The following is an 11,578-nucleotide window of genomic DNA, read 5'->3' as shown; positions in this document are numbered from 1 at the left end:
TCCATTTCACTGCGTGTATGAATGTGCCTCTTGTAATCTTGTTGTACATGTCGCTTTTTTAATTCAGGAAAAGCGATAGATATACAGAGATGTTTGCTTTTGTGTATTTAAAAGTAAGAAGCACAAACATACACGTGAGTGTGATGGCAAGTGCTCATGGCTGCCGAGCAGCAGACAACATAACGAATAAAAATCAGTCTCAAACTAAGTTGACGCGGTGCAACATATACACGATCCTGTCACTTGTACGTTATCTCCTCAGAGATAAACTATAGAAAATATTTCCAAGAACTTTGGCTCTTTACCCTGGCGTGTTAACCGTAGTCAAATGAGGTAGATAATGGCGACCCGCCTAACTTTACACTAACTACCGTAATATTACAACATTGCAACATGAAATTACGACTTCTAGTTGAAATTTATCATTAAATTTGTACACATTTATATTTGTACCAATAATTTCTTTGGAAAAAAATATACGTTACTCCTACATTGATTACCCTAAGACCCTAAATTTCGAACATGACTAAAGAAAATAAAATAATAATAATCAACAAACAGTACATCCTAACTATATCATTACTTACGATATTATAAATCATGTGCGCTAAAACATTCAGAACAACTACTATGACATTAAATTAATTTAAAACATAGAAAATAAAACATTACATCTAGTAGGAAACTAATACCCGTAGAACAGATTGCAATCATGCTCAATACTCTCGTGTCAAATGAGAACACAATAACATAGAGGCCATGTGCACAACGACATCATCACAATTTAACACTAAGAATATGTACAACACTTTAAATATTTTTGACTGTTGCCTTACAACTACACGTAAAATATTCACCTAGACGATATCCAGTCATTGTACACATGGCCCCACTATTAACACATATTTTACTTGTGTCTATATCAATCCAGCACAGCCCGTTGTGAGATGCTTCGGTATCGAATTAAATAATTTCAAATATAATTTTCGAGACACCAACTTCTCTACAACGTACGGTAAGTAACACGACATAAATATGTACACGTATATTAACAATACCATATTTAGATAAGATATCGTAAAGATATCGCAACGACTACAAACTAATCGATAAATAATAAATAATCTTGTAAGAGACAGCATTATGTACAGAAGCACGGTGCGTGCGGTCAGTCCGGCCGGCGCCGCTCCCGCTCTTCGGAGACTGCCTCGCTTACATTCTTAATTACAAAGCTCCAATGATTCTATACAATTATCCCGTATCATTCATTCGAAACCAGTAATGCTATTATTAGATATTTTACTAAAACTCGTGTAAACTTTGCAAAGAGCTATTGAATGAAAACTTGAGAAATATATATAAAAGAGTGATTAGGAACCGGTTATCGCGAGTCGCTACGGATCGGGGCTCGCACAATGGCAACAGCTTTGTCAGACGGAACTCGATATCGAGTTCAATACGTAATAATTACCGCTTGTGAAGTAGCCTTTGTCGCCGAAATAATGAGGCAATGTCGCGACCTTCTCCGGCTAGACCATATTCCAGTTTCCGTTCGTTAAGCGCGAGGGAGGACATCGATTGAAAATCAATAATGTCAAGCATTGCGAACATTTTTTTCGTAGTTTTTATCACAAAACAATGGCCAATACCAATAAATCTAAAAATATCTTTTGTGCAATATGTTCTTTAGGTGTTTAGCAATGTTGCAAAACAAAAGAACAAAACGTGGCCGTTTTTGCCGTACCTCGCCTTGCGATTATGCAAAATAGTACAACAATAAACTTCTAAACTGTAACATGGATGAAAAAACTACTTTTTATGGTGAACATTGCAAATGCAAAATCGTAAAAAATAATAGACGACTACCTAACAAGATTACGGCAGTAGTCTTTCTAAGAAATGCAAAAAAAAATCTACCTATCACAAAAAAATGTTACCGTATTCAGAACAGCCATAATTATTTTTTCTTCAAAAGATTTTGCATAGAATCAAAGAATAGAGTGCGAGCGTCTCCAGAACAAACGGCGAAGAGCATCGGCGTCGGCGGGCGACGGCAGCGCGGGGTCTACGCGGGAGGAACTCGTATACCGGCTCAGCGGCGCACGTGGCGCGGGGGCGCGCGCCCACTACGCGGAGTGGACTCGGAGGTCGGTGGGAGAGTCTGGCGTGGCTGGCCTCCGGGGCAGCGACAGGTCCTCGGGCTCCGTCTGCTCGGGCCACTCGTCCCAGCGCCAGTCGGGGGCAGTCGTCGCCGGCGGGCTCGGCGTGCCCGGCTCGCAGCTGCTGCTGGCGCATCTGTGCAGGGCGGCAGCTTGCCGCCGCCTAAAGCGAGCACCGCAACGACACGCGAATGGCGCATCGCCTTCATGTACCAAAGCGTGCGCTTTCAGTTGATTGGAGTCGGAGAAGCGCGCTGGGCAGCGAGCGCAGGCATAGGGCCGCTCGCCAGTGTGGACGCGAAGATGTCGCCTCAAGTTGGCCACCTGCACGAAGTGTCGCGGGCAGTGCGGGCAGCTGTAGGGCTTCTCACCCGTGTGAAGACGCAGATGTGTCTTGAGGTGATGGTCGCGTGTGAATCGCTTGTGGCACTCTCCGCATTCGAACGGTTTCTCACCGGTGTGAGTACGTTCGTGATTTTGCAGGACGTGCTTGTAGCCGAAAGAGCGTGAACAGACTTTACAGGTGAAGAGTTTATCACGCGGCGGGTCGGCGGCACCAGGAGATGAGCCTGATGAGGGCGGGGAGGGCGGCGCGGTGGCTGTCTCGTCGAGCTTGGGCGTGCGGCGGCGCTTGCGCGCGCGCTCCATGTCCTGCGGCGGCAGCAGCGGCGCGGGCGGCGAGGGCGGCCAGGCGGCCAGCAGCGCGCCCGAGTACAGCTCGGCCGGCAGCCCCGCCACCAGCGCCGCCGCGCGCGTCGCCAGCAGCCTCTCGGCGAGCATTGGCAGGGACTCTTGACGCATTGTTGACAGCGGTCTTACTGACACACCTACACAAAAACAAATGAAAATTAGTACATGATTTAACACAATTAAGTACCTACCTACTAAAATATTGGTTTGTGATTGTAACAAACTTGGCCTACTTTCATAAATACTCAAGGTGTAAGACCTAAAAAACTTAGTTATAATTTCGTTGCCATCACTTCCGTCACGAGTTAGTTTCGACCTAAACAAACAAAACTGTCGAACCTATCGATAGCATACTTATCAGCGAGTGAGGACAAAAAATAGAACAAAAACTAAACCAGACGTTGTAAAGGAAACATTTGGTCGCAATCACGCCGCTGCAGGTCGCTTCCGCCCCGACCTGTTGCGCAAATTGTAGCTGCCACACTAGCATCACCGCAACGTTAACATTTCAACTCGATCTAATTACTTTCCTTAGGTTGTCGATTGATCTACATGTATACCTATCTATCCTAAATAAATATTTCCGGACTAGCTGTCAGTTTCAAAATGTCAGCAGTGAAAAGCAATCATTTGGTATGACGAGTTTGTATAGTGTCGCGGCGCCGCGCGGGCTCGGGGGGAGAGAAGCGACCAGACCACTTACCTATATAATGGAATTAATTATTCCTCAAGCGGCAAACTCCGCCCGCCCGCTCCGCCCAAATTATATTCAAATATTAATTTCGTTGAAGAAAAGCCTTTTTGAGAGCACTTAATTAAAATTAGACAAAATCATAATTGAAAGTTCTCCTCGAGGCGTGAAGAGGCGGCACGAGGAGGGAGCTCCTTACATTATCTACTTAGCCGTGGAATTAATTCCCGGCCCGGCTCTGGACTCAGCCATCGCGCTTAATTGAAAAAGGCAAAATATTTTGTCGTTTGCGAGTGCTGACATGGGGCACTTACACTTTTATTAAAACGAACAGTTGTTATAACAAAGGATATCTGCTTTTACTGTTACGATATATCATATTGTTAATCAAATCTATGAGAACTAGGTGTTGAGAAATACAAAAAGTCTGTAGTATAAGATAATTTTAAAGTTTGTGATTAGGCGTCGCGTCGCGCGCGGCACGTACAGGCTTATCCCATAACTTTTTAATAAAATTCTTCGTTATGTTTGGAGGACGAACAGCGAACCGCACTCGTGATGTGATCAGAATTATTATCTAGGCTTGATGTAAAAGTTTAAATAAGTAAATACTGACGTTTTGCTGTAAACCAATCATGTATTCTGACGTTGTGTCTAATTAACTTTGAAAACAGATCAAGAAATAGATATTTAGTATGTAGGCCTTAATATAACGAGATGTTAAGAAATAAACTTGCAGCACAAATTCGTTTGCGGTGAAATAATATAAAGAAAATTTATCCTTTTAATGAAACTTGACGTTCATTCATCATGCTTTCTACTTAATAACGTAATCGGTTTAATACAGTCATCAAACAAACACTATTTGTCATAGCATATAATTGTATATTGTATAGGCCGCTACATTTATCGATTACTTATTAAGTACGTTTTTTGTGCAGAGCAGTGTCATAATGTATCATTTTTATTAGTCGGCCGGGCCCGCCGGGTGACAATGTTGGTGATAAATTTTTACAGCGCGCCGCACCCTTCCGCACGGAGCTTTTTATGTGCTAAAGAGTTGTAATTATCCCCTCTTTATACGCCATAAATATTTGTCAATAACCCATATTCAATACTTTTATGGAGTTGCCTGCGGCCGCCACTCCATAACTCATTATTGCGTAAGGGTTCGCCCGATAACGGACGTGTCAATGACGTCCTTATTGCTACGCACTTGCTACTTGTGCCGTACTCGCACTCACGGAATTCTCTTAAAGATCAGATTGTTCATCAGATACTTCATAGATCAGATTTATATCTACACAATTAATTGTCAACTTGTAGACAAAGGTAATTAGGGTATTACTGCCTTGTTACGTGTTGAACATCAGTTTGTTAGTAAGGGATTAGATAGAGAGATAAATCTAATAGAGATTAGATATTAATAGAGATTAGATTAATAGAAAATCCTACTAAGATCTTAGATATTTATGACATGAGATCTAACTTTAAAGCAAACTTTGACTCAAACATGTTATGATTTGAGGAGATTAGTTGTTACCTATTAGTTAGTTGTTATGAAATTTTGGAAAATTCCTCGTAATATTCGTGTAGAGTGATCTAATTACTTGGTGTGCTATATAATGGGATTAACCTGCGGCTACAGCCGGCTTTAGGTTCGTACTCGCTCGCACAGATTACAGAGTTCGTACGGTTTCGGCGGTTTAGGGTTAAGCGCGATACACGCGCCTGTAATGGGGCTTCTCTGACATAACAGTAGCCGTAACGAGTACCCTAACTGTTCTGAGTACTTTATTAACCTTGGCGATGGAACGTTAAAAATACCTTTGTATGAAGCTTTTTCAGTACTCTTTTCTTCTTAAGGAGGAAATTGGTATTTTTTATTAGCTATCGCTATATGATTTGTCTTTTAGTGCGTTTAATATGTATTAATATAATTATCATTGGACTTAACTATACTTTAATAATAAGCGGTGTAACAAGTGTTGAGTATAAAAACGAAAAGAATCTTTGAAAAAAGAACATGTTATAATTTTATTTAAAACATGTTCTACCCTTTCTTTGTATCATATAGGAAGACTATATAAGACAAAAGAAGTTATGACTTTAACAAACGGGTAGCAATAAAAACAATTAGATGAACATTTGGAATTAGCAAGCTTCATACAAATGAAGATATCATGTCATCAAACAAGCCGCCGACTAGTAAAACAATGGCGTTGTTAAGTTTATGACAGTTGTAAGAAAAGATTACCAACCTCAAACTAAACTATATAATGTGAAGTATGCAACATACAGAGGTAATATGATTGCAATATGAATAAGTTTCTGTTTTTTTTTTAATTATTTTATGTAAGTGGGTATTGGTATGAAGTTTTTGATGTAGTAAATAAAAATCATAATAATAAAAAATCATAAAAATGATGCTACATGATATAAACTTAAGGGAAAATTTTCAAATGAAGTTGTATGATTTAAGTAAAACAGTTCAAGAAGAATTAATACCCCCGACTACTAAGAGGGGTAATGTTTTTCATGGTAAGCACACAAATATAAATTAATTAATGTATGAAAAAAATAGTTTCTCAGAAGTGCCACTAGATGGCGCTATCAGTAAAGAACATAACTCTCGAAAGCCAATCCTCTTATTACGGACAAGCATTATTAATTGTATTCCAACAATTAAGAAATACCTTATTATATGTAATGTTAAGTTTAACTGATTACGGAATATAACCGGGCGCTTAATAGGCGCATTAACGACTTGCCTTATGTAGTTATTAGAAATGAAAGTTTCGCAATTACTAAGTCATTAGTCGACACACAATAATTATTATTATGTTCGTATAATCTATAATCATGTAGACTTAAAAACTAGATAGGCAATTAATTAACTAGAACAAATTATAAAAATCATAATCAGTTATCTGAATAAGTTAATAAAGGCTTTGAATTAATACTAGGAAATTATAACGTAGATCTCAAATATTAATGATCTATTTACCTTAAAATAATAAGCTGCTAAATTATTTCTTCTTTTTTACTTGCATTTCGGAAGTGATGGGAAACGGAATAGAAAAACAGCTTGAACTACGTAATAATTAACAATTGAAAACATTCACGACACGAATATAGGTACTGGTAAATTACACTCGAATAAAAAAAGTATATTAAAATCTCGTAGAACGTACTACGCGGCGCGTTCGTAGCGGAGACGTAGCGCGCGGCTACGCGTTCGCTACAGCCTACGGTTCACTGAATCTGCAAAGTTCGCCGAATGCAAATAAACATGTGTGCGGTAAGCGCGGGCGTGTGGGCGGCCAATCGCATCGCGCGCTCCACGCACGCCGCGCCCGGGACGTTTGAAACTTTCACACATGCACTTCCAGATTCAGCGGACCGAGACAGTGTGGCGCACTTAACTAAAAACTTCACAAACCTCTAGAATTCTGCGTCGACTGCAGCGACAGGGCCATCTCACTCCAGGTTCACGGCAAAATTCATTTATTTGCACTGATTTATTTGAAAAAGTTTATTGTTGTTATACTACTATCAACTTGTTATTAAAGTCCTTGTAAAATTGTCAAGAAAAACTAAGTGATGATATTTGATTGGAGACCGATTACATGTTATGTCGGCGCGGAGTAGCGATCGTGAATGATCCGGGCACGCGGTGCGAGCGCGCTCCGTGTGACCTACCACAACACTGGCGGTAGCGGCGGCGAGCGCGAGCTTAGGCCGGCCGCCCCTCCGCGCGGTAAACACACCCCCACGCCCCTCCCTGCGGCGCCGCGCCCCGCGCACCCCCCCGGTGCACTCCACGTGCACGCAATGCATTCACTTTTTATGGGCGCTACTACATTATGTTCCTTCCTGACGTTGTTTTTTAGCCCTCGCAGCGAGCGCCACATAAGCACTTTTTATGTTTTACGAGCGGCTCCCGTGCGCCCCGGCCGGTACTTTCTTTGACTGCAACTAATTTGAGAACATACCTACTCAGCTTTATCTTGTTAGGTACTGTTTGTTCTACGGTTGTAATTATTATAATGATCGCTATTACAACTGAGTTATATTTGGGTTAAATTAACTTGAAAGAGTTTATAAACAGAATCAGATGTAACTAAATGTTTGACCAAACATTATTGTAAAAAAAACTAATGTTTTTACGACTCTGTCTTCTTAAAATAGGTACCTCTCTTGGATACAATACTAAATAATATGCAGCTGTTATGAAGCTTATTTTGAAAATTGTTATAAAAATCTGTGTTATTGACGACTGATTTAAAATTTCACGATAATTTTTTTAACCATGTTTCAATCACTGTATAATTAATATTTTATGTTTTGTTGAACCAAATATTATTTAAAAAAAAACGATTAATTTAAATAAAATTCATTAAAATCGATTATCGATCTGTTATCAGCTGCTCATTGCTGATATTATAATGTAAAACAAAAATTTACTATTCCTTAATTGATCCTAATTATTTTGCACAATTTTACAGGTACTGTAGACTTATAATCACCGAATACACACATAGTACATAGCTGTAAAGTTGGGTTGCCTCAGTTACTTAATAAACAATTTAAATAAGTAAATTCATAAAAGTTAACCGGAAATATTATTAATGGCACTTTTGTTTTATTTATTTATATTATAACTTATATGAACATCTATGTAACAATTCTTGATTTTCTTAAATAGGTTTAAGATATAACATTTTGCTTTCTTATTGTTCAAATGCTATGCTAAATATTTTTTTTCTTCAAAACAAAGTTACTATGTGTACATAAATGTTTAAGTTAATAATGTAGATTTCTTAACATCAAATAGTTCGTGAATATTTTGATTAATTTTTCAAGAAGTCTACTAATAAAAATACTAAGTCCTTACAAGGACAAGTAGTCCATACGACTGAGCCCACAGTTACTCATAAAAATCAGGAATTTAGTACAAGAAGAGCTACATCATAATAAATTATATTATATACACATTGGTTAAAGTTAAAAGTCAGTTAAATAAACGAGTGATATACATACGTATAAAATAGTAGGTTAGGTTAACTTGTCTAAAGTCCAGTAACTGGTTTTTAATTTTACATGAACGGTGCAATATGACGTTTATATGTAGGCTATCACTAGTGTTTTACAATTAACCAGTCTCTCAAAAAACATCGTGGTTGTGCGTGGAGTTTGTGAACAAGCCAAGAGGAACTGATACTCTATAATTACTGCAGATAACGATAGTTGTATGCGCATTTAATTTGGTAATACAGCTGTAGGCGTAACATGTTCCCGCTCGACAGAAGTTCTCCGCCGGCCTTGCAGGCACAGTCACGAGGCAATCATTAGCCAAAGACAACACGCATAAAAAGCATAAGTGTCGACCATAGACGGCGGACCGCGTAAATTTACCATTTTTATTGTACCCGCTATTTTTACCACTTTATTTTTACCATTTTAGTGAGCACGCGCCGCCCCACTGTTGCTTTTTGTCCCAACTCGGGGAAATAAACGAGTGGCTGCACCTATTTTAGATTTTTGTGCTTTTTAGACAATATTATGTGAAGTTATTTCGGGTTATATCGTTCGGAGAGACACAAATGGGTTTAATAGACTATCAACGTCGTGGATGTATGGTAACTGGTGTTCAGCTAATCCGTCTTGATGTACTAGTCCACGAGTAGTGTGGTGAGCTTACATCTTGTTAATCAAAGATAATGTTATGATTGTATCTTCAAACTTAACAAAGAAGAAATCTTAAAATAAATAGTATAAAATGTACTGTTACTTACTTAAGAAAATAAGTTAGTGTTTTCTACATTATTATTTCGATGACGGATTGATCCTCGCTCTAATATAATTATAAATTAAAAAAAATATTAACATAGATGTTAGCAAAGTTGTGTAAGCACTGTAAGTTACAAGATGCATTTTCATGAAAACCGCAAATCATTCAATTTAATAGGAAAATAATTAAGTTATATCATATTTATACATATGTTTCTAATTATTTTTTACAGGAACAGGCTTTATTGTGAAGCAGCACTTATCAGCATCAATAAATCAAACAAGACTAAAGACACCGTTCTTTAACAATACGACGCACGGCCAAAAAGATTCTTAGTTTTTTAAGAGCGGTGCTCCCACCTGCTGCTGTCGCGTGCCTTGAAACGTCGCACGATAATCTACCTTATTACAAGAGTGATAAAGCTTAAACATGTTTGTCCAAATTATGTGCAACAAACTTTTTTAGATAAAAAGCGATGTGTCTGTCTCATTCTTCCATAGTGCATGGTCCTTATCTGTCAGGATGTTTAAGTCTGTTATCTGGCACACGTCTTGGCACCTTGCCTCGGTTTCGGGGGCAGGCGGCCGTGTTGTACCAGGGCAACTATAAATTGGGTAACAACGACATCTTTGTCCCTTCAACATTTGCAGTAAACTATTAAGTTTGCCAACAAGGCAGGTGCATTGCTATCTAACATCGGTATGACATCGTTAATTAACGTAAATATACTTTAAATTTAGAATTATAGTTGAAGTTTGCTGATCCCATCTCGCTAATGTTGATTTAGGATTTTTTTTACCGCACATGCCTAATGACAGATGGGACATTGAAAACAAAGTTGACCGTCAAACTTGCTGACAAACATGCTCTCAATTATATGAAAATTTCCTTTACGAACTATACAGATATAAATAGCAATGTCGTCGCTACCTATAGGATCAACATTATACACGAAGAAGCCTCTGTCCAGAGTGAAAATGAACGCTGAGATTCCTTTGTTTCGAGGAGCCCGGCGCGCCCCATCCTCCGGCGCGCTCTTCAAAGGACCCAACTCTTTGAAGACGAGAAACCACAATTAAGCCTTGCCGAAGTGAATTCAAGGACGCATCACTTTGGTCGCAAATAAAAGGTATTCGTGTAACACTTTTACTTTCCTTTTATTTCGGGGGTTATTCGCACAAACAAGTAAGTATTGTTTGAAAGGCTTATTCAATGTTGTTTAAACAAAAGAACCCTTTTTCGGACGACGCAAGCATTGCTCTTCAGATAACCCTTTCACTTTGTTTGAGGCACTGTTATCACTGATAACCATGCCTGTATAGTGATGCATACAGTAATATTGTTTCGTTGTCATTATGTAATGCAACATTCTTAGCAGACTTATGTCACTGTACTTTGTATTCCTTTAAATGTATGACTTAATGATTTGCCATTTGGTATTGCCATTAGGTTTTCTAAGAAGTCGGCTGATTGCTATGACTTGTGCTTGAAGCAATTAAAATCGAGAGTATAAATGGTTTCGGCGAGTGCTTTAGATTTTATAATGAAACAACGATGTACATAGTAAAATATCGCGCAAACTTGACGTCATAAAGCGGGCATTAAAAGCGAAAGTAAACAAAAGGGTCCAGAACAAAGTGATCCGACATGCGCAAGTAATTTGTCCTATTGCGCTGTTATCTGAAACAATACACATTTTATACCCGTTTTGCAAACTGGGGCACAGCGACGCTTTATGACGCGTCTGCGCATTGTGCGATACAGATAAAGCCTTGCAAAACTTTTTGCACCAGTAGTTAACAATTATGGACAATAGCCATCGGATATCGACAAAAATTACCAGGTTGCAATAAAAAAGCAAGGCCACATTTAAAGTCTTCTGTTTCAAGCAAAAAGTTAGCCGGTAATTATTTATGTACCACCATTTATTATATTGTTTTGAGGAAATCATATTTTTGGCAATAGCCATTTTAATGATTGCCCAATATAGGTAAAGCTTGTCAATTGTTTGCGTACAATTGCGAATCGATCCCTTCCGTGTGAACGACAGATGTGCGCTAGCGACGAAATTACAAAAATTGTGAATATTTTTATTCACATTAAAGCGCGCTCGGCCGTTACGAATCAATCGCACACAATGAAGTATATTCCTACCAGTTTTTTTTTGTGTTTGTGTGCGATTTTGATGTAAATTTTTAGTAAACTTTGGACAAAATCTGGTTTTCCTTTATTATAATAGAAGGG

At 38.7% G+C, this 11,578-nt stretch overlaps 1 protein-coding gene and 1 long non-coding RNA gene across 2 annotated transcripts; one reads left to right on the top strand and one right to left on the bottom strand.

Moving 5' to 3' along the window:
* Positions 1–2,048: 2,048 nt before the first annotated feature.
* On the bottom strand, positions 2,049–7,019 carry LOC124632684 (protein krueppel-like). Its single transcript, XM_047167623.1, has 2 exons — positions 6,983–7,019; positions 2,049–2,986 (listed from the first exon to the last, which is right to left on the bottom strand). The coding sequence occupies exons 1-2, from the start codon at positions 7,017–7,019 to the stop codon at positions 2,127–2,129; spliced, it is 897 nt and encodes a 298-aa protein (XP_047023579.1). The 3' UTR covers positions 2,049–2,126.
* A 2,868-nt stretch (positions 7,020–9,887) lies between these two features.
* On the top strand, positions 9,888–10,475 carry LOC124632798. Its single transcript, XR_006984676.1, has 2 exons — positions 9,888–10,053; positions 10,271–10,475. It is a non-coding gene; the product is annotated as an uncharacterized LOC124632798 (long non-coding RNA).
* The last annotated feature ends 1,103 nt before the right edge of the window (positions 10,476–11,578 follow it).

Source organism: Helicoverpa zea, chromosome 8 (genome assembly GCF_022581195.2).
Source record: "Helicoverpa zea isolate HzStark_Cry1AcR chromosome 8, ilHelZeax1.1, whole genome shotgun sequence".
Lineage (NCBI taxonomy): Eukaryota > Metazoa > Arthropoda > Insecta > Lepidoptera > Noctuidae > Helicoverpa > Helicoverpa zea.
Note: the sequence above shows the minus strand (reverse complement) of the source record. Positions and strands in the feature narration are given on the sequence as shown.

Coding starts and splice junctions, on each gene's coding strand:
- LOC124632684 (XM_047167623.1), bottom strand. CDS start 7,019: ATGGCCCTGTCGCTGCAGTCGACGCAGAATTCTAGAG. Junction 2,987..6,982: donor GTCGACGCAGAATTCTAGAG/GTTTGTGAAGTT, acceptor GTTTTTGTGTAG/GTGTGTCAGTAAGACCGCTG.